General features: G+C 50.2%; 1 protein-coding gene across 1 annotated transcript in view; it reads right to left on the reverse strand.

Moving 5' to 3' along the window:
• The window catches only part of LOC132569863 (ovostatin-like), a 142,250-nt gene that overhangs the window by 89,962 nt on the left and 29,034 nt on the right, over positions 1-23,254 (reverse strand). Inside the window, 3 exon segments of the mRNA XM_060236294.1 lie at positions 10,597-10,780; positions 19,576-19,664; positions 19,667-19,750. Of these exon segments, the coding sequence (XP_060092277.1) occupies positions 10,597-10,780; positions 19,576-19,664; positions 19,667-19,750 (357 nt within the window).

Below are 23,254 nucleotides of genomic sequence, written 5' to 3' on the forward strand. Positions count from 1 at the left end.
CTTTGCTCAACTGCTTTAGATCAACACGGCTGCCTGCTTGGATCTGCCAGCCTCTCAAACATTAGAAGGTGATTTAAAGCCTTACGCGGCCTGGGACTGATATACCTGTGGGACCACCTCTCCCCATATGAGCCCCAGAGATCATTGCAATCAGCTAATCAACCTCTTTTGACCATGGCTTCTCTTATGTTCTTACGTGACTCAGAGTGTTGGACTGGATGAGCCATTGGCCTGATCCAACATGGCTTCTCTTATGTTCTTCTGTGACACAGAGTGTTGGACTGGATGGGCCACTGGCCTGATCCAACATGGCTTCTCTTATGTTCTTATGTGACTCAGAGTGTTGGACTGGATGGGCCATTGGCCTGATCCAACATGGCTTCTCTTATGTTCTTCTGTGACTCAGAGTGTTGGACTGGATGGGCCATTGGCCTGATCCAACATGGCTTCTCTTATGTTCTTCTGTGACACAGAGTGTTGGACTGGATGGGCCATTGGCCTGATCCAACATGGCTTCTCTTCTGTTCTTATGTGACACAGAGTGTTGGACTGGATGGGCCACTGGCCTGATCCAACATGGCTTCTCTTATGTTCTTATGTGACTCAGAGTGTTGGACTGAAGGTGCCATTGGCCTGATCCAACATGGCTTCTCTTCTGTTCTTTGAGGCAAGCGGGCATCCTTACCCTATTGCTTATGCCATCTGTTTGTCCTCCCCCACAGTGACTATCATTTTACCATCCCGACTATTATATCTCAGGCTGATATATATGTTTTAATCTGTAAAATGTGCCCGCACCGCCTATGCTGTATTTTATCTTATTGTTTCTGTTTTGATTTTATTATTGTTTTATTGCTGGGTAAATAATTGTCATTTATTTATGCCTGTAATCTGTCCTGAGCCCTCCTATGGGAAAGGGCAGAATATAAATCTACTAAAATAAATAAATAAATAAAATAACATCTTTCTAAGCATCGCTTGGGGCTTGAACAGAGGAACTGAAGAGGGCTGGCTCCACGTTTTGGGCAGACAACACTGAGGCCCCCCTCCCATGCCCACGACCAGCCCCCCTTCTTGCCTACAAACCTATGTACCCACATGTCATGATCTGGGCTGTGCCAATCCCCAGGTGGAGGCAGGGGATCCCCGGGTTTGGAGGCCCTCACCGCCCCACTTCAGGGTCAGCAGAAAGCTTGGGGAGGCGGGGGGGGGGGATGGGAGGAAAATGCCTGCTGGGCACTCCATTATTCCCTATGGAAACCGATTCCCTTAGGGTTTAATGGAGAATTGATATGCAGATATCTGGGGCTCTTTTGAGGTAGAGGCACCACACTTTAGCATAGCATCTGGTGCCTCTCCTCAAAATGCCCTCCAAGTTTCAAAAAGATTGGACCAGGGGGCCCAATTCTATGACCAAAAGAAGGTGCCCCTATCCTTCATTATTTCCAATGACGGGAAGGCATTTAAAATGTGTGCTGTCCCTTTAAATGTGAGGGCCAGAACTCCCTTTGGAGTTCAATGATGCTTGTCACAACCTTGCTCCTGGCTCCACCCCAGTGTCTCTTGGCTCCACCCCCAAAGTCCCCAAATATTTCTTGAATTGGACTTGGCAACCCTAGCTGTGCCTTAGAGGCCTGTAGGCCCAGGGAAGCCTGAGTGGTAGCAGTGGGAAGGGCCTACAACTCCCAGAACCCTGTAAGCTTTTGGTGTCATTTTGAGCCAATTACAGAAAGAGGAGAACTGGAATAAAAGGCCTGGGAGGAGGAAAGCCTTGGTTCTTTGCCTAGGGGGCAGAGCTGAGGAAGGGCTGCTGCAGGGAGGTGACCCTTGCCCCAGGGGGAGGGTGCGAGGGCCCAGGTCCGACTGAGACAGTCTAGGGACAGGAAGTCCAGACGTGTTAGGGCATTTGTTTTTTTTCCCTTCACCCCTTTTACAGTTTAATGCACCATGCTTCTTTATCTTATACTGTACTGATCTTTTAAATAACCCCCCCCCCCCCTATTGTTCAGTCTGCCTGGTCTGCACGCCTGTTATTGAGCCTACGCTACAGGAGGCCTGAAGGGCTTGGGAGGGGACTCTGGTGGCAGAACTTGGTAAGACCCCGCCCCCCCGAGTCGTGAGACCCCACCTACCTGTGTGTCTTTTCTCCGCCTACTGGCAAACTCCCCCACCACCTGCAGACACAGCTGGCGTGGGCAGGCTCCGGCTATACTGGTCACTGGGCGACTTGAGGCCTCTGCAACATGCCTTGTGCATGTGGGGCCTGCTCCCCCATCAGATGATATGGTGGCCTTTGGCCTTGGGTAGATGCTGCCGGGGCTTTCTTTGAAGTAGAAACTCCTTTGCATATTAGGCCACACCTCTCTGATGTAGCCAATCCTCCTGCAGCTTACTGGGCTCTTCTTGGAGGGCCTACTGTAAGCTCCAGGAGTTTGGGCTGCATCGGGGAGATGTGGCCTAATATGCAGAGGAGTTCCTGCTACATGGCTTGCGGACAGTTTCTGGCTTGAACCCCCAGCATCGCCCTGCTCTCACAGACCAGAGTTTCTTGGCCAGCGATAAGAAGAAAGGGCGTTGTCCCTGCTCAAAATGAAGAATGGCTTTCTCTTTAGAAGAAATTTATAAAAAAAAAAAATTGTCTCATTGCTGCATAGATTGCAACTGGAGAGCATCATGCCGATACTAAAAAAGTGAAGGTTTGGAACCAGATAAAAGCCTCAGTGCTTGTATGGGAAGTGTTTGGCCAGCAAGGAATTGGAAGGCTCTGCACCTGCGTTGAGTAAAAGAAACTGGCTTACTCTTTCATCATATGCAGCTTAACAAGACAAGGACATTTATAATACTGACGAAGTGGCAACACGAAACGCGTCCATTGGAACTAGCTACTTGTATTCTGTACCCCTAAAATTACTATGGGCTCTGCTGAAATTGGTTTAATTGTCTCTTACGGTTGTTACTACGGATTTTTGTATTAAAGAAGTTCAAAAGTAGTTTTATATTTTTTTTAAAAAATGTGTAAATCCTTAATTATATATATATAAAAAAGTATGGTAGCCTATTTACATCACAGTTTGCTGTTTGTTTCTCAGAGATCCCCTGGCAGCCTTGACGGGGCGCAGCTGCCGCCGCCACACAGGCCTCTGCAAGCTTTGCTCGGCCTGGCCTCGGATCTGGACCACCGCTCCCTCGCTTCCCCAGGCAAGGGGGTTAGTTCAACTTGCCTTCCCATGGTGGGTGGGACTTCCGGTTTGGGTGGGAGGACAATTTGAGGCTCTGCTTTGCTCAGGGCGCTTTAACCTTATTTGTTTTATTCTGTTTTGTGGGTATTAACTTATATCATATTGCTTGTCTAACTAAGCCTTATTCTTTATGTTTTTGGGGCAGCTTCCCCACTCCCTGTTCTTTGTTATGGAAACCAGAGATTCATCTGAGTGGGACTTGGTGTCTTTGGCATCCATGGGCATCTCTGGGGTGTGTTTCTTGTCTGTCTGTTTGCCTGGCTCTACTTTGTTTGCTTTTTAAACTTTAGTTGATTTATTTTAGCCTTAGTAATAAATATCTTTTTAATTCCCTCCTTCCTTCGTTACAGGAGTTGGGGGTGGGGGGGGGAGATAAGAAAAGATTCCATTGGTTTAATTCTGTCCTTCTCTTTGGGGACTTAGTTTTAACCTCTTAATGCTATTTACTTTAACTCTATTCTATACTAATTTCGTCAGTTAAGAGTTGTTCTATTTAATCGTCTCTGTTGTACCTTTTTTTATCGTTATACGTATTTTTTTTTAAATTTTACAAACAAAAAAGATATCCAATACATAACTACAATTATTGATATAATGTAGATGATCTTGTTACATAAAGGCAGGCATAGGCATGAGCATAGATAATCATTTACGGTAACTGCTTTCTTATATAAGTACCAGACAGTCGTGGTTTCCCTTGTATTTTGCATCTACTCTATCTAACATATCAGCTTCCTACATAAAGTACAATACTACACTAATCCATTACGATTGTCTATAAGAACTCGCTTGCTTGTATAACATGTCTTTATATATTCTCTAGATTTCTGTTAGTGATATTGGTCTAAATTCTCCAGTTTTGTTAAGCTGTGCTCAGCTGAAGTAGGGTTGCCAATCCCCAGGTAGGGGCAGGGGATCCCCCAGTTTGGAGGCCCTCCCCCCGCTTCAGGGTCGTCAGAAAGCAGGGGGAGGGGAGGGAAATGTCTGCTGGGAACTCTTATTATTCCCTATGGAGATTTATTCCCATAGAAAATAATGGAGAATTGATCCGCGGGTATCTGAGGCTCTGGGGGGGCTGTATTTTGGGGTAGAGGCACCAAATTTTCAGTACAGCATCTAGTGCCTCTCCCCAAAATATCCCCCAAGTTTCAAAACGATTGGACCAGGGGATCCAATTCTATGAGCCTCAAAAGAAAGTGCCCCTATCCTTCATTATTTCCTATGGAAGGAAGGCATTGAAAAGGTGTGCCGTCCCGTTAAATGTGATGGTCAGAACTCCCTTTGGAGTTCAATTATGCTTGCCACAGCCTTGATCTTGGCTCCACCCCAGTGTCTCCTGGCTCCACCTTCAAACTCTCCTGGCTCCACCCCCAAAGTCCCCAAATATTTCTTAAATTGGACTTGGCAACCCTAAGCTGAAGTAGCGTTGGTCCCCTTTCATTTTGTTTCTTCCCCTCCTTGTTCAATTAAGTATTAGAAAGGGAGGCTTGATAGAAGAACATAGGTTTTTAAAAATGTATTTCAATGCATTTTAATGTATCTGAGGAGAGAAGTGCTCATATTTATGGTTTAAATTTTATACCACATTTATACAGTCCCGGTCAAAGATTTTATACTCAGGGCTTTTTTTCCTGGGGGAACACGGTAGAACAGAGTTCCAGAACCTCTTTGTGGAAACAAAATTCTCAAAAATAAATGTTTCAAAATTCATGAGGGGCACCTGTGTGTTTCTCTGCCGTTTCCCTCTTGAGAGTTCCAGCACCTCTTTTTCCAGAAAAAGAAAAGAAAAGCCCTGTTTATACTAGGGTTGCCAAGTCCAATTTAAGAAATATCTGGGGACTTTGGGGGTGGAGCCAGGAGACATTGGGGGCGGAGCCGAGAGCAAGGGTGTGACAAGCATAATTGAACTTCAAGGGAGTTCTGGCCATCACATTTAAGGGGACGGCACAAATTTTTAAATGCATTCCTCCCATAGGAAAGAATGAAGGATAGGGGCACATAAGAACATAAGAGAAGCCATGTTAGATCAGGCCAATGGCCCATCCAGTCCAACATTTTTGGGGCTCATAGAATTGGACTCCCTGGTCCAATCTTTTTGAAACTTGGGAGGTATTTTGGGGAGAGGCACTAGATGCTATACTGAAAATTTGGTGCCTCTATCTCAAAAAACAGCCCCCCCAGAGCCCCCGATACCCGCGGATCAATTCCCCATCATTCCCTATGGGAATCGTTCATGGAGGTGCATGATGGCTCTGGGGGTGGGGCTTCCCCCGCCGGCCAGCTGGCTGGGGGAGGGGGGAAGCCTGTAAAACCGGGGGATCCCCCTCTGGGACCTGGGAATTGGGAAGCCTAGTTTATACTTAATTATTTCCCGGGGCTTAGAGTAACCACTAGGATTTGTAGCACTTCCATGGTGGGCCAGCTGCTTCATGAGTTCACTCTTGGCCCTGAGCTCACAGCATTGGAGGTGGGAGCAGGCTGGGGAGGGGGTTTGTCCTCCCCCCCCCCACCACCAGCAGTGCATCGCTTGCTCTCCAGTCCACCCCTGTGTGTTTCCCTCAAAGCAGAACAAACTAAGCTCTTGAAAGGATCACCTTTTGTTTTCAGAGGGTGGAGATTCTTCTTCCCCACAGTGGGCAGATACTCTCTCATTAAAAAAGTATATGAGGCGTGAATTAATTACATGCTTCAACTTTGCTAGAATACTGCAAGAAGGAATTCATCCCACGTGGTCAAAGGATTACAAACACACACACGCTCTCTCTGGTACGTTATTGGAAGATAGGGTTGCCAAGTCCAATTCAAGAAATAGCTGGGGACTTTGGGGGTGGAGCCAGGAGTCTTTGGGGGTGGAGCCAGGAGACTTTGGGGGCAGAGCTGAGAGCAAGGGTGTGACAAGCATAATTGAACTTCAAGGGAGTTCTGGCCATCACATTCACTGCACAAATTTTTAAATGTCTTCCTTCCATAGGAAATAATGAAGGATAGGGGCACCTTCTTTTGGGGCTCATAGAATTGGACCCCCTGGTCCAATCTTTTTGAAACTTGGGAGGTATTTTGGGGAGAGGCACTAGATGCTATACTGAAAATTTGGTGCCTCTATCTCAAAAAACAGCCCCCCCAGAGCGCCCGATACCCGCGGATCAATTCCCCATCATTCCCTATGGGAATCGTTCATGGAGGTGCATGATGGCTGTGGGGGCGGGGCTTCCCCCGCCGGCCAGCTGGCTGGGGGAGGGGGGAAGCCTGTAAAACCAGGGGATCCCCCTCTGGGACCTGGGGATTGGGAAGCCTATTGGAAGATGAAGTGTTTAGAACCACAAGGCCTGGAGTCACTTCTGGAGCTCTCTTTCAGAGCAGAGTCAGACCTTCCAGGTGCTGACGGACTCAGACCCGCTGTTCGAAATGAAGGTGAGGGGGCCATGAGTCCCTCCTGTCTGCTGCACCCGGTTTGCAGACTCTCTCCTTCTGGGAGGCAGCAGACCTGGCCATGCTGATACTTGCTTTTGTCACTTGACGGCTGGACTACTGCGATGTGTCTTAACTTGGACTGCCCTTGAATCCAGAAACTGCAGCTGGTTCAGAAAGCAGCAGTCTGATTAGTGGGAACCCTCCTTGCTTCCAGCACCAACAACACCCACCCTGCCTCCAAACTCAGTGAAGCTCTACATCTCCGTTTGCCTGCCTGGTATAGAAGAAGAAGATACTGGATTTATATCCCGCCCTCCACTCCGAAGAGTCTCAGAGCGGCCTACAATCTCCTTTCCCTTCCTCCCCCACAACAGACACCCTGTGAGGTGGGTGGGGCTGGAGAGGGCTCTCACAGCAGCTGCCCTTTCAAGGACAGAGTCTCAGAGAGGCCTACAATCTCCTTTCCCTTCCTCCCCCACAACAGACACCCTGTGAGGTGGGTGGGGCTGGAGACGGCTCTCACAGCAGCTGCCCTTTCAAGGACAGAGTCTCAGAACGGCCTACAATCTTCTTTCCCTTCCTCCCCCACAAGAGACACCCTGTGAGGTGGGTGGGGCTGAGAGGACTCTCACAGCAGCTGCCCTTTCAAGGACAGAGTCTCAGAATGGCCAACAATCTCCTTTCCCTTCCTCCCCCACAACAGACACCCTGTGAGGTGGGTGGGGTTGAGAGGGCTCTCACAGCAGCTGCCCTTTGAAGGACAGAGTCTCAGAGCGGCTCACAATCTCCTTTACCTTCCTCCCCCACAACAGACACCCTGTGAGGTGGGTGGGGCTGAGAGGACTCTCACAGCAGCTGCCCTTTCAAGGACAGAGTCTCAGAATGGCCTACAATCTCCTTTCCCTTCCTCCCCCACAACAGACACCCTGTGAGGTGGGTGGGGCTGAGAGGACTCTCACAGCAGCTGCCCTTTCAAGGACAGAGTCTCAGAACGGCCTACAATCTCCTTTCCCTTCCTCCCCCACAACAGACACCCTGTGAGGTGGGTGGGGCTGAGAGGGCTCTCACAGCAGCTGCCCCTTCAAGGACAGAGGCTCAGAGCGGCCCACAATCTCCTTTCCCTTCCTCCCCCACAACAGACACCCTGTGAGGTGGGTGAGGCTGGAGAGGGCTCTCACAGCAGCTGCCCCTTCAAGGACAGAGTCTCAGAACGGCCTACAATCTCCTTTCCCTTCCTCCCCCTCAACAGACACCCTGTGAGGTGGGTGGGGCTGAGAGGACTCTCACAGCAGCTGCCCTTTCAAGGACAGAGTCTCAGAATGGCCTACAATCTCCTTTACCTTCCTCCCCCACAACAGGCACCCTGTGAGGTGGGTGGGACTGAGAGGGCTCTCACAGCAGCTACCCTTTCAAGGACAGAGTCTCAGAACACCTTCAATCTCCTCTCCCTTCCTCCCCCACAACAGACACCCTGTGAGGTGGGTGGGGCTGAGAGGGCTCTCCCAGCAGCTGCCCGTTCAAGGACAGTCTCAGAACGGCCTACAATCTCCTTTCCCTTCCTCCCCCACAACACACACCCTGTGAGGTGGGTGGGGCTGGAGAGGGCTCTCAAAGCAGCTGCCCTTTCAAGGACAGAGTCTCAGAATGGCCTACAATCTCCTTTCCCTTCCTCCCCCACAACAGACACCCTGTGAGGTGGGTGGGGCTGGAGAGGGCTCTCAAAGCAGCTGCCCTTTCAAGGACAGAGTCTCAGAATGGCCTACAATCTCCTCTCCCTTCCTCCCCCACAACAGACACCCTGTGAGGTGGGTGGGGCTGAGAGGGCTCTCCCAGCAGCTGCCCGTTCAAGGACAGTCTCAGAACGGCCTACAATCTCCTTTCCCTTCCTCCCCCACAACACACACCCTGTGAGGTGGGTGGGGCTGGAGAGGGCTCTCACAGCAGCTGCCCTTTCAAGGACAGAGTCTCAGAATGGCCTACAATCTCCTTTCCCTTCCTCCCCCACAACAGACACCCTGTGAGGTGGGTGGGGCTAAGATAGCTCTCACAGCAGCTGCCCTTTCAAGGACAGAGTCTCAGAGCGGCCTACAATCTCCTTTCCCTTCCTCTCCCACAGCAGACACCCTGTGAGGTGGGTGGGGCTGGAGAGGGCTCTCACAGCAGCTGCCCTTTCAAGGACAACCTCTGCCAGAGCTATGGCTGACCCAAGGCCATTCCAGCAAGTGCAAGTGGAAGAGTAGGGAATCAAACCTGGATCTCCCAGATAAGAGTCCGCACACTTAACCACTACACCAAACTTGCTCTCCGCTACACCAAACTAGTCTCCCTTGACTGCATAATTTCGGTCTCAAACTCTGACCAAGAACAAGTCCTCCCTCTTCCTGCCAGACTTTGCTCTTCGTATTCACTGCCCACCCCACAGAACAGGCACAAAGCTTCGGCTTTATCTCTGAATCCACGCTTTCATTTGCTTTGCGTTTAGGGCTCCCCTGTCTCTACTTGATTTACAATCTGAGAGAGGTCACCACAATGGATAACACAACCAAAAATGCAAGCTAGAGACCATTTTACTAAGAAGTATATAGAAACCGGTCCAAACGTCCAAAACGTGGACATTCAAGTCCCAAAGCAGTGTGGTGACAAGCCAATCGATTAAGTACGTGTTTCTTTCCAGTCTTCATCAGACCTGGGACCACTAACGAAAGAAAATATTATACGAAAATATCAGAAGGACATTCAGACACCACCAACCCTCTTCCAGTGAAAAAAATATCATACTTACATATCGATTCAATCATATAGATTCTTTACACAATTTTCAAAAGAAAAGAGGGACGCAGAGCGTCTCCAGCAGCAATTTCACATCGGCTACAGCTCAGAAGAAGCCACATACTGAGCTGTAGCCGATGTGAAATTGCTGCTGGAGACACTCTACGTCCCTCTTTTTTGAAAATTGTGTAAAGAATCTATATCATTGAATCAATATTGGTCCCAGGTCTGATGAAGACTGGAAAGAAACAAGTATTTAATCAATTGGCTTGTCACCACACTACTTTGGGGACTTGAATGTCCACGTTTTGGACATTTGGACCGGTTTCTATATACTTCTTAGTAAACTGGTCACTAGCTTGCATTTTTGGTTGTGTTATCTACTTCATTTACAGCATTGCCAGTATACGACCTTATCTTTCCATCCCCTCTGCAAAACGCATTCACACGCTGGCTTCTGTCTGGTTACCGAATCCCCTTCTGTGGTTGCCTCCCCCTGCCTCCCCTCTGCTTAGCAGCCCAGTGCAAAAACCATGCCCCAGTCTCAAGGTTCTGACTGCCTCCCCTCTGCTTAGCAGCCCAGTGCAAAAACCATGTCTCAAGGTTCTGACTGTGTGATGCTCCTGCAAACACTGGCTTTCTGTCCATGCCCAGAGACAAAACACACTCCTCACCCTCACCTCCTGGAGGGCTTCTGCTCTGCCCAGGGACTCTCTAACCTGGAGTGATGGGGGGTCCCCTCCATTCCTTCTCCAAGCCCATCGTTTCTGGGAAAACCCTGCACCACCTTGGCATCCCCTGCCACCCAACTGCCAAGACGCCTGAGGGCATGTGACTGGGACAAGCGCTGCTGCTCGTCCCCTGTTCGTCCCTCCCACCCTTTGGTCGTCCTCCTTGACTCATGTTTTATACCCCATAAGCTGCCTGGGGCACAAGCCCGGCACCTCGTACTGGGTAAAGCGGTGGCATTATTGCATCTTGAAGACAGGGAGGGAGGCATTTAGCAAGAGGGGGACTGGCCGCCCAGCTGTAGTGGCGCAATCCGGCAGCGAGTAGCAACGTTTAGTCCACAAGAGATGCAAAGAATTGCAAGCTCAAAACGGATCTCCCTCCTTTCCCACCCCTTTCCTCTTAGTTGCGGCCCCGAGCGACAGAAGCAAGGATTAAGATTCTTTACCGTGAAGTTGACGCACTGAGAAAAATGGTTCTCGGCCACCTGCCCCTCCCAAATGCTGTGGTGGTCCATGTTGTAGTCCAGCTCAATCTTCAGGGAAACGGACTCGTTGAGGTTCTGAAGCTGCACACAGGCCTGGTTGGAAGCGTTGGAGCGCAGGACTGAAGGCACGATCAAGACATATTGCCTGCAATTAAAGAATTAATTAGCGAGCTGTTGGGGTTGGCCTTTAAAGTCCTAATGAGCTTGGGGCGGGATTATCTGAAGGACCGTCTCTTCGCTTCCTAGGAATAAAAATTGTGAGGAGGGTCCCTCTTGACTGCCCCGTCAATCAGAGAATCGTAGAGTTGGAAGGAACCTCCAGGGTCATCTAGTCCAACCCCCTGCAGGGAACTCAAAAGTACCTCCCCACCACACACATCCCCAGGGACCCCTGCTCCACACCTTGAGCCTTTTGGAGTTGAGTGGCGTTTTGAAATCTTACTGGTGACTTCCTGTCCCTTTTGTCCATTGGGAATTGTAAGTTTAAAGGGTTTTGGGGGGGCACTATACTAAGTATCCTTACGAAGGAATTTTAAACGCTACTGTTTTTTGAGTGATTTTTGATTATGTTTCGCAGCTGTGTGCAGTCTGAGAAAGAATCTTGTGGGTTTTGCCAATTTTTGCACCTTATTGATGCATCAGAAAGACTTTGATACTTTTTTTTCCCTGAGCCTTTGCCTTGTAAGTATACACCAAGGTGGTTTGGGCTGTAGTCTTGTATCCCTGTTTGTATGAAGTTTACACTTCTGCGTTTTTGTTATTCTTTGCAGCGGCTGAGAGATGTGGCTGGAGCCCCCCGATGCTAGAAGAGGATTCGAAGCACGAATAATCAAGTCGACTTCCTGTTCATCGGCACTCCTTTGATGGAATTGTGAAACTTCTGGGGCATTGTTATTGCTCTTTAGTCTTCTCTTGAACATATTTGTACGGTTTGGTTTCAATACATTCTTAGTTATCCGGTCACTATAACTTCGGCTGTGCTGTCTTTACCACACCCAGAAGAGGCTTGTCTGGTGGACACTCAAGAAAACACCTTGTCCATGGAAGCCCCACAGTTTTGGAAGAATGTCCTCGGGGAGATGCACTCCATGTTGGGAAAGCTGGGGAGGGGATGCCTGGGGACAGTAGGCTTTGGGGAGGTGAGGAGCCTCAGCAGGGCACAATGCCCCACAGCCCAACCTCAAAAGCAGCCATTTTCTCCAGGGGAGCTGATCCAGATCATCTGGTGATCACTTGTGATTTTGGGAGGTCTCCAGACCCTACCTGGGAGTTGGCAACCCTACTCTCTCCAGGAGGCAGTTGTAGACAGTTTCACTTAGGGCTGCCGCAGACTAAGTTAGTTTTCATTCGTTGGCAGTCCTAAGATGATGTTATAAATTGGAAACCCTTAAGTCAGGGGTCCTCAAACTTTTTAAATAGGGGGCCAGTTCACTGTCCCTCAGACTGTTGGAGGGCCGGACTGCCGTTACTGTACAAGGCCGCGGGCCGTCAGTTCTCCGTCTTCTGCATCTCTCCCCCTTCCCCACACCACACACCCCGGCCTGGGAACTCACCTCACCTCGGTATCGCCTCACACTCTGTCTCCGCCGCCTCAGCCCAGTGCCGGAAGTGTGCGTTGCTAACGCGAGTTTAGGTCGAACGTCACTTCCGGTCTGATTTTGCCATAACCCGGCGGGCTGCATAAATGTCCTCAGCAGGCCGCATCTGGCCCGCGGGCCGTAGTTTGAGGACCCCTGCCTTAAGTGTTCAAACTACAAAGCAGAAGTTCAGCGGCCCCTTTAAGACCAACAACCTTTTATTCAGAATGTCAGCTTTCGTGTGCATGCGCACTTCTGCAGACAAGGAAGTGTGCATGTGCATGAAAGCTTACATTCTGAATAAAAGTTATAAGTCACAGAGGCTTCGCACTGTCACGTGAAACATGAACTTATGAAAGCTGCCTCAAAGTTTTCATCAGACCCTCGGTCCATTGCAGTCAGTCTTGTCTTCTCAGACAGCCAAGTGCTCACTGGGTCTCAGGCGGAGTTCTTTCACATCACCTACTGCAGATTCCAGGGACTGAACCTGTCACCTTCTGCTCTGCCACTGACTGAGCCACAGCCCCTCAGTCATGAGTCAGCAGGCTGGCTGATGTGGCGACTCTTCCCTTCAATACTTTAGGCAGCATTTTAGAAATGAGCACAACAGATCCGGTCTTTATCTGAATTTTCTACCCAACTGGATGAGGAGAAAGCACATCCATGGGGAGATGCGGGGCTTGGGAAACGCACAATGATTTCCCCCAACAGAATCCAGGATGGCCCAGGCTAAATCTTGTCAGATCTCAGAAGTTCAGAAGGGTCAGCCGTGGTTGGTACTTAGATGGGAGACCCCCAAGGAAGTCCAGGGGTGCTACACCAGATAATCCCAGTGAGGGTGGGAGTCCCCTGCTGCCATGACCCACCGCTCCACTGCCAGTCAGGTGGCCAGTCAGAGCCAGTCTGGTGCAGTGGTGAAGTGCGCGGACTCTTATCTGGGAGAACCGGGTTTGATTCCCCACTCCTCCACTTGCGGCTGCTGGAATGGCCTTGGGTCAGCCATAGCTCTCGCAGGAGTTGTCCTTGAAAGGGCAGCTACTGTGAGAGCCCTCTCAGCCCCACCCACCTCACAGGGTGTCTGTTGTGGGGGAGGAAGGGAAAGGAGATTGTGAGCCGCTCTGAGACTCTCTCCTTGAAAGAGCAGCTGCTGGGAGAGCCCTCTCATCCCCGCCAACCTCACAGGGTGTGTGTTGTGGGGGAGGAAGGGAAAGGAGATTGTAGGCCGCTCTGAGACTCTGTCCTTGAAAGGGCAACTGCTGTGAGAGCCCTCTCAGCCCCACCCACCTCACAGGGTGTCTGTCGTGGGGGAGGAAGGGAAAGGAGTTTGTGAGCCGCTCTGAGACTCTGGCCTTGAAAGGGCAGCTGCTGTGAGAGCCCTCTCCAGCCCCACCCACCTCACAGGGTGTCTGTTGTGGGGGAGGAAGGTAAAGGAGATTGGGAGCCGCTCTGAGACTCTGTCCTTAAAACGGCAGCTGCTGTGAGAGCCCTCTCAGCCCCACCCACCTCACAGGGTGTCTGTTGTGGGGGAGGAAGGGAAAGGAGATTGTAGGCCACTCTGAGACTCTGTCCTTGAAGGGGCAACTGCTGTGAGAGCCCTCTCCAGCCCCACCCACCTCACAGGGTGTCTGTTGTGAGGGAGGAAGGGAAAGGAGATTGTGAGCCGCTCTGAGACTCTGTCCTTGAAAGGACAGCTGCTGTGAGAGCCCTCTCAGCCCCACCCACCTCACAGGGTGTCTGTTGTGAGGGAGGAAGGGAAAGGAGATTGTGAGCCGCTCTGAGACTCTGTCCTTGAAAGGACAGCTGCTGTGAGCGCCCTCTCAGCCCCACCCACCTCACAGGGTGTCTGTTGTGAGGGAGGAAGGGAAAGGAGATTGTGAGCCGCTCTGAGACTCTTTGGAGTGGAGGGCGGGATATAAATCCAATATCTTCTTCAAAAGGGGAGAATTATCCCCCCAAAGGGAGGCACACCTGACATCCCAATGACTTGCCTACATGACTTCAATGTGACCCAGAAGTGATGTAGGCATGTCGGGAGCATTGAGGTGATGCTCTGGTTTTTGGGCACAATCTGTATGGTAGAAACTAATTCTACCATAGAGGTTTTGCCTAAAAACCAGATTGTCACTTCTGGGCCATACTGGAAGTCAAGTGGGCATGTCACTGAAACGTGCGGTGAAACTCCTTGCTCCCGGTAAGTCCCCCCCCCCACACTCCCCACAACCACCCAGAAGGCTCCACAGAGACTGGCAATGGCAAACCGCCTCCGAACATCTCTTGCCTCGAAAACCCTCCGGGGTCTCCAGGAGATGGCTGATATTTAACAGCCCTTTCCCCCAACTGAACCCAGAAATGAATGGACCCCTGTGGACACATGACTGAAATCCAGCCACATCGCTCTAAGAATTCCAGATTAAAGTATTGCCCTGTTGACTCACCAAGCGCCAGTTCACATTAGGAAGGATTTCATGAGATCATGTGCCCTTTCATGCAATTTGGGTGACTTACGGCGAGCTTACAGGTGACTGAATGAGACAGGAACTGGGCTCGCCTAAGTGGATCTTGGCCTCTCCTCTCATTCAAGCCTTTGCCATTCATCTACCCACCAGCTGAGAACCTAACCCTTCAATGGAGCCAAGGAGTCTGGAGACCAAGTCCTACGAGGAAAGGCTGAAGGAGCTGGCCGTGTTTAGCCTGGAGAGGAGACGGCTGAGAGGTGATAGGATCACCATCTTCAAGTACTTGAAGGGCTGTCATATAGAGGAGGGTGTGGAATTGTTTTCTGTGGTCCCGAAAGGTAGGACCAGTACCAATGAGTTGAAATTAAAAGAGTTTCCAGCTCAACATTAGGAAGAACTTTCTGCCCATTAGAGCAGTTCCTCAGTGGCACAGGCTTCCTCCTCGGGAGGTGGTGGGCTCTCCTTCGTTGGAGGTTTTGAAACAGAGGCTAGATGGCCATCTGACAGCAATGGAGATCCTGTGAATTTAGGGGGAAGTGTTTGTGAGTTTCCTGCATTGTGCAGGGGGTTGGACTAGGTGACCCTGGAGGTCCCTTCCTACTCTATGATTCTATGAGTACGTTCGTCCTGCTGTCATCGGCTTTTTCAGCCTGTGTGAACTGAAACAAGAGCCTCTGGGGAAATACGACCCCAGCATTTCATTGTCCGTCTCTCCTTTTTAAAAAGGAATGTGTCCGCAAAACAGAGCCCACATACTTCTGACTTTGCTGAAAACGCCGCATCGAGATATGCGCTGAGATTTCTCAACTCACTGCATTTAAGGGGGCAAACGAGAGCTTCCCCCTGAGTTCTCAGCGGCCTTCGCAACTTGTCTGCTCTTTCGCAACCAGGCCGCCATTCTTGCCCCCGGCCCTACTGCAAAACAGCAAGACCTGCGAAATGCAGGGACGAACTAAAAGGGGCTAAATAAAGATAAAACAAACAAAAGCTTTTTCTTCATCTCCCATGATGGCGCAATTTGGGGGCACCCGATCAAATCGTTGGGAAATAGGTTCAGGACGGGCAAAAGGAAATACTTCTTTCCTCAGCCTGTAATTAAATGGTGGAATTCACTGCAGCGGCGAGGGGTTCTGATGGCCATGAGCACGGGCAGGTTTAAAAGGGGGAGGTAAGGCAGGTTCATGAAGGAGAGGGCCTTCGAGGTCTGTGGGCCATGGGCCTCTGTGCTCAGAGTAGGGTTGCCAATCCCCAGGTGGGGGCAGGGGATCCCCTGGTTTGGAGGCCCTCCCCCGCTTCAGGGTCGTCAGAAAGCGGGGGGAGGGGAGGGAAATGTCTGCTGGGAACTCTGTTATTCCCTTAGGAGATTTATTCCCATAGAAAATCATTGAGAATTGATCCGTGGGTATCTGGGGCTCTGGGGGGGGCTGTTTTTTGGGGTAGAGGCACCAAATTTTCAGTATAGCATCTAGTGCCTCTCTAAAAAACACCCTCCAAGTTTCCAAAAGATTGGACCAGGGGGTCCAATTCTATGAGCCCCCAAAGAAGGTGCCCCTATCCTTCATTCTTTCCTATGGAAGGATGGAATTGAAAAGGTGTGCCGTCCCTTTCAATGTGATTGCCAGAACTCCCTTTGGAGTTCAATGATGCTTGTCACAGCCTTGATCTTGGCTCCACCCCTAATGTCTCCTGGCTCCACCCCCAAAGTCCCCAGATATTTCTCGAATTGGACTTGGCAACCCTAGCTCAGAGGCAGCAGACCTCTGAATGACTCTGGAGAAAGCAAAGTTCAGTTGCTTGCGTTATTTTGCCAGTTCTCACAGTCTGAGAATGTTTGGTAAATTGATATGTGTGGTAAATCACCGATTTAGACTTAATGAAAGGGATGTAACGAGGGAGCCTTGGCTGCAAGTGTGTTATTGACATGGTGTTATTTACACTTGGCTGCAAGCGTGTTATTTACGTTGTAATAGTTGTGCTGATAATACTGTTTGCACAGCAGTATCTCTGGTTCTCAGCCTTGGAGGTGTATTTCCCGTTGCGTTGCCAAACCTCCAGGTGGGACCTGGGGACCTCCCTGAATTATAACTGCCCTCCAGACTACAATGGTCAGTTCTCCAGGAGAAAACAACAGCTTTAAAAGGCGCTCTCTCTCTCTCCCTCTCTCTCTCTAACACATACACACTTATTAGCCACCTTTTTATAGGGTTGGTGGCAGGGGATCCCCCGGTTTGGAGGCCCTCTCCCCACTTCAGGGTCATCAGAAAGCAGGGCGGGGGAGGGAAATGTCTTCTGGACACTCCATTATTCCCAATGGAGACCGATTCTTCAAGTATCTGGGGCTCTGGAGGGGCCCTGTTTTTTGACGTAAAGGCACCAAATTTTCCGCATAGCACCTAGTGCACCTCCTCAAAATACCCTCCCAGTATCGAAAGGATTGGACCAAGGGGTCCAATTCTATGAGCCCCAAAAGAAGGTACCCCTATCTTACATTATTTCCAATGGATGGAAGAAGGGCTTTTTTTAAAAAAAAAGCAGGAACGCAAAGGAACGCGGTTTCAGCTGGCTTGGTGTTAGGGGGTGTGGCCTAATATGTAAATGAGTTCCTGCTGGGCTTTTTGAAGAAACAAGGATGTGTCAGGGGTGTGGCCTAATATGCAAATGAGTTCCTGCTGGGCTTTTTCTACCAAAAAAGCCCTGGATGGAAGGCATTTAAAAGGTGCGCAGTCCCTTTCAATGTGATGGCCAGAATTCCCCTTGGAGTTAAATTGTGATTGTCACAGCCTTGCTCCTGGCTCCACCCCCAAAGTCTCCTGGCTCCACCCCCAAAGTCTCCTGGCTCCACCCCCAAAGTCTCCTGGCTCCACCTCCAAAGTCCCCAGATATTTCTTGAATTGGACTTGTCAACCCTACCTTTCTACCTTGCAGAACTCAAGCTGGCTTACAATATAAATAGCACAACAATTATAAAAACACATAAAAGGCTCCGATTTAAAATCTCCAGGTGGGGCTGCCAATCAATATAAGCTACATGAGTCAAAAGGTTCAAAAAACCACCCTGTCCTCAACCGCCTCCTAAAGACCGAAAGCTGGAATCTGGCTTGTGGGAGGTGATGCAGAATCCCAAGAAAGAAGAGAGAAGAAAACATGTCTTGGACCCAGGTCAGCGGCCACATGCAAGGAAGTCAGGTTGCCAGGTCCGTGTTGGAAAATACCTGGAGGCTTTGGGGGTGGATCCAAGAGAGGGCAGGGTTAAGGGAGGCGAGGGATCTCAACATGGTAGAATACCCTAAAGCCCACCCTTCAAAGCTGCCATTTTCTCCAGGGGAGCTGATCTCTGCCAGCTGGAGATCAGTTGTAAATGTGGGAGATCTCCAGGCCTCATCTGGAGGATGGCAACCCCAAAGTGCCCTTGCAGTGAACAACTTGGATTTCATTTCCTCTGCTGGGGCTGAAGACTGTGTCTGGCCTGCAGGAAAGCGGCAGATTGCATTAAAGAGAGGCAATCCAGACTGGCCAATTGGCTGAGCTGGGGCATGGAGAGAAAACTGCACACATCTAGGGAAGGAGCTTTGAGGAGGGTCCATAGGCACCCAATTTTTCCCATACTCCAGCCTCGAGCAGTCCTCTCACAGACCACCCTGTGCAAGCAGGGCCACAGGAGGCCACAGAGGGGACAGATGCCCTGAGGGCAGTGCCCTTGTAGTGCAAATAGGGTCAGCTGGCTCAAGCAAGTGAGCCAAACCACACACTGCAGAAGAAAGCAGATGATGCTATTGCCCTTTCTGCAAAAACAAACTGGTTTCCTAAGGTGGTGGGCAGTTCCCAGGAGACAGTGACCTCCCCTCCCCCCAAAAAAGCCCATTTCAGCAGCAAAGGCAAAACCAAGGGAGGGACGGTGGCTCAGTGGTAGAGCATCTGCTTGGTAAGCAGAAGGTCCAAGGTTCAATCCCCGGCATCTCCAACTAAAAGGGTCCAGGCAAATAGATGTGAAAAACCTTAGCTTGAGACCCTGGAGAGCCGCTGCCAGTCTGAGAAGACAATACTGACTTTGATGGACCCAGGGTCTGATTCAGTATAAGGCAGCTTCATATGTTCATATGTTCAATAGCCACTTCTAGTGGGAGGAAAAAAAACAGAGAGAAGAGGCTTAGGTAGCTCTAGGAATAACTGGAAGTTCTAACCACAGAGTTTCTGGTGCGTCACAGAGATGCCGTTTATCACTCTCCCGTTTTTTCCCCATGTAGTGACAAGATGCTGCAGCCAGCACATTGCAGGAACAAACCCATCTGGAGCTTGCTCCATCTTTTGCTCAAGTTACATGCTGCAGTGGAATTGTATTTTTATTTCTCTTTTGCCACCACAGCAGGACTCCTCCCCCCAGCTGGGGGCCTGGCAGCCCTATTCCACCACCAAGTCTCCAGGAATTTCCCATCACAGAGTCGGCAACCCCAAATGTCCTCTTCAAATGATTCCCCACCCCACCGCTGCTTGGCCTTCTCGCCCTAATATGCTAAATTTAGAATGTGTGTTCTGCTAACCTGGGACATGTGAATCCAACCTCAGCATGTTTAAGTTAGGGAGGTCCCAGGACATGGATATGCCCACTCAGGAGTTAATGACTGGGGTGACTTGACCTTTACACCACAAGCGAACACACAAGCTATGAAGGAAGTGTTCTCTTATGGCCAGTTAGCTCACCCATCTGGGGCTTGTTCCATCTTTCGCTCAAGTTACGCGCTACAGTGGCATTGTATTTTTAATATACATTAAAGTAAGCAAAAGTAAAACGAGCAGACCCTGATATAAGCCACCACAAAGACAGCACTGTTGGAACAAAGAATAGCGACGTTTTAAAAGTGAATTCAAAATAAAAGCGAGAAAAATTGCTACGAAATGCGAGGACTTACGGGTCGGGAGACGTTGCAAAACTCAAATGCAAGAAGACTGACAGCAGGAAAATCCAGGAGCCCATCTCTATTCTGCAGAGAGAAAGATGACAAGGAGGAATTATTGAGTCCCCAGGTATTTAAGCTGCTGGGGCTACTCGGTGCTCCTCCTCTCCCTCTTGTTCCAAACACAGCTCTTTGTGTCAGGAACAATATTTACATACTGCTCCGTATTTCCTCCCTCTACAGTCCCTCCTGCTAGGCTCTTGCCTTTGTATCCAGGGCCAGGTGATTCCAGTATTGCAGAGCCTCTTTTCTTATCCTCCTAGTACGTCACTGGTCTCTGGTTCTCTGCCAAAGGGCTCGTCATTATCTGCTTGAGTTCACTGACTCACTCCAAAACTGTGTCCTAAATCTTTTGCAACAAGTTCCAGGGAAGACCAGGGATACAGTAAGAATGGCACGTCTGGTTTGCTGCGGGGCGGGGGGGGGGGGCAGACTGGGAAACCCAGTGCTCCACCATGAACCTTCACAATTTATACGTTGTGTTCATGCAAATGTCGTAGCAGCTTCTTCTTCCGGGGTAGCGGCTCTTTTCGCACTTTCGAGACAGATGCAGAGAAGATACGACGACGGGAACGACGGGAAAGGAGAACATCTCCTTGATCCAGGAGCAGAGATTCACCCTGATAGGCAGTGCCTGTTCCCAGGTGACAACAGAAGTCCCAGCATCTTTGAGACTATTGCTTAGAGCTGGAGCTATATGGTGGAGATGGGGTTGCCAACTCCAGGATAGGAACTACCTGGAGAGTTGGGAGGTATACCCTTGGAAAGCAGGATTTAGGGGAGGGGAGGGGCCTCAGTGGAGCACAATGTCAGAGAATCCACCCTCCAAAGCCGCCATTTTGTCCTGGGGGACTGATCTCAGGAGGTCAACTGCAATTCCCAGAGATCTCCGGGCCACACCCAGAGGCTGGGAATCCTAGGTGGAGACGTAACACGCTTCAGGACCTTTCCTCTCTAAAGGGCTTGATATGGATCAGGAGGAGAGGCAGCAAAATCAGAAACCGCAGCAGCTGCTCTCGGCTGTGCCCTTTTGCTAGAAATGAAACCCGCCCGGCTTTTCTTATTTAAGTCTTCACTTCAGTCATGCGAACTCTTCACTGTGAAGAGGGCATCAGAAGAACCCGAGGTAGACTGAATGCAAGTGTCCTTATAAGACTCATCTCCTACAAAAATCAAGGTGTGTCTTAACGATGCCCTAAAAATAAAAACCGCAACCATACCTGCATCGTTTTCTTCTATAAACTTCATCTGCCCTGCCTTTCGAAGCAAATCCCTTCCTGCACTGTAGCATGCCAACGCTGAGGCCGCTCGCACCCTGCCCTGTGCGGCTCCCAAATTCCTCCTGCTAATGTTGAAGTTACATCATCTTCATCTGCTGCTCTAAGCACCTGGAACCACTTAGGAGCTTTTGAGAGGGAGGCCAATGGCCCATCCAGTCCAACACTCTGTGTCACATAAGGACATAAGAGAAGCCATGTTGGATCAGGTCAATGGCCCATCCAGTCCAACACTCTGTGTCACAGAAGAACATAAGAGAAGCCATGTTGGATCAGGCCAATGGCCCATCCAGTCCAACACTCTGTGTCACAGAAGAACATAAGAGAAGCCATGTTGGATCAGGCCAGTGGCCCATCCAGTCCAACACTCTGTGTCACATAAGGACATAAGAGAAGCCATGTTGGATCAGGCCAATGGCCCATCCAGTCCAACACTCTGTGTCACAGAAGAACATAAGAGAAGCCATGTTGGATCAGGCCAATGGCCCATCCAGTCCAACACTCTGTGTCACAGAAGAACATAAGAGAAGCCATGTTGGATCAGGCCAATGGCCCATCCAGCCCAACACTCTGTGTCACAGAAGAACATAAGAGAAGCCATGTTGGATCAGGCCAATGGCCCATCCAGTCCAACACTCTGTGTCACAGAAGAACATAAGAGAAGCCATGTTGGATCAGGCCAATGGCCCCTCCAGTCCAACACTCTGTGTCACAGAAGAACATAAGAGAAGCCATGTTGGATCAGGCCAATGGCCCCTCCAGTCCAACACTCTGTGTCACAGAAGAACATAAGAGAAGCCATGTTGGATCAGGCCAATGGCCCATCCAGTCCAACACTCTGTGTCACAGAAGAACATAAGAGAAGCCATGTTGGATCAGGCCAATGGCCCCTCCAGTCCAACACTCTGTGTCACAGAAGAACATAAGAGAAGCCATGCTGGATCAGGCCAATGGCCCATCCAGTCCAACACTCTGTGTGTATATATACATACATATATATACACACTGTGGCTAATAGCCACTGATGGACCTCTGCTCCATATTTTTATCTAACCCCCTCTTGAAGCTGGCTATGCTTGTAGCCGCCACCACCTCCTGTGGCAGTGAATTCCACATGTTAATCACCTTTTGGGTTGGTTCAGGGTGGTCTCCATCTGTTCCAGTTCACACCCCTGCTTGGGCTTAACCTGAGCAAAAGGGAATTAAATGGGGCCGATTCCCCACTAGCCTTATGCCGCTCTCGCTTGACTCTTCTCAGCGGGGCTTCCGTCAGATTTCACACTATCTGCCCCGGGGCTGCAACTCGCTCCTCCTCTTTCATGCAGCAAACAAGATCCTCTAAAAACCACTTTCTGTTTGCCGCGCGAAAAAAGGTGAACCCAGTCGCAGCCCCAGGGCAGTGTGAAATTCGACGGCAGCCCTGACAGAGAAGAGGAGCGTGAGAGCGACGTGAGGCTAGTGGGGAATCAGTCTGAATTTCTATAGAACTGTGAAAAGGTGGACCAACAGTGCCGATGATCCTCTCTCCGACAGTGTTGATGCTGCCTCCATGCCTCTTGGGAAACTCCTGAAAGGCATGGGGGTGGTGGCGGTGGGGAAGATCCTCTCCCCGCTTTTGCACTTCAGGCGTGCAAAGGCAGGGAGAAAGCGCCTGCCCCTGTGCCTCTCAGGAGACTCCCAAGAGATGCAGGGAACTCAGAGAGGCAGCCTCACCCAGTCACCTGGAGGGCACCCCATTTGGCACTCCCAGTCTGCCGGTGCCCTAGGCAACTGCTTAATTTGCCTAATGGCAAGGACAACCCCGCTGATGAAGACACACAGATAGTGAACGAACGCACCAGGGTGCAACCTCCGTCGCATTCTAACTACATCAGTGATTACCCAACGTTGAGGCAGGATTAACCTGCAGGTCACATAAACCTTGAAGATGCCATTTTCTTAGGCATAGTAGTCTTGCAGCCATGGTTTACTGACCCCCTAAACAACCCAATGGCCCCACCAGCAACAGGGGATTAAATGGAGCCACCTGCTCCTTTCTTTCCTCACTTGTTGCCGCTCTTCCCTTTCTCCATCTCGCCATCCTGCGGCTCTTCTTCCCAGCAGGCACAAAGAGAAGAAGTAGAAGAAGATGATGATATTGGATTTATATCCTGCTCTATACTCTGAATCTCAGAGCGGCTCACAATCTCCTTTACCTCCCCCCCCCCCGCAACAACAGACACCCTGTGAGGTAGGTGGGGCTGAGAGAGCGCTCCCAGAAGCTACCCTTTCAAGGACGGTTCTGCGAGAGCTATGGCTGACCCAAGGCCATTGCAGCAGCTGCAAGTGGAGGAGTGGGGAATCAAACCCGAGTCTTC

This window comes from Heteronotia binoei, chromosome 4 (assembly GCF_032191835.1).
Source record: "Heteronotia binoei isolate CCM8104 ecotype False Entrance Well chromosome 4, APGP_CSIRO_Hbin_v1, whole genome shotgun sequence".
Classification (NCBI taxonomy): domain Eukaryota; kingdom Metazoa; phylum Chordata; class Lepidosauria; order Squamata; family Gekkonidae; genus Heteronotia; species Heteronotia binoei.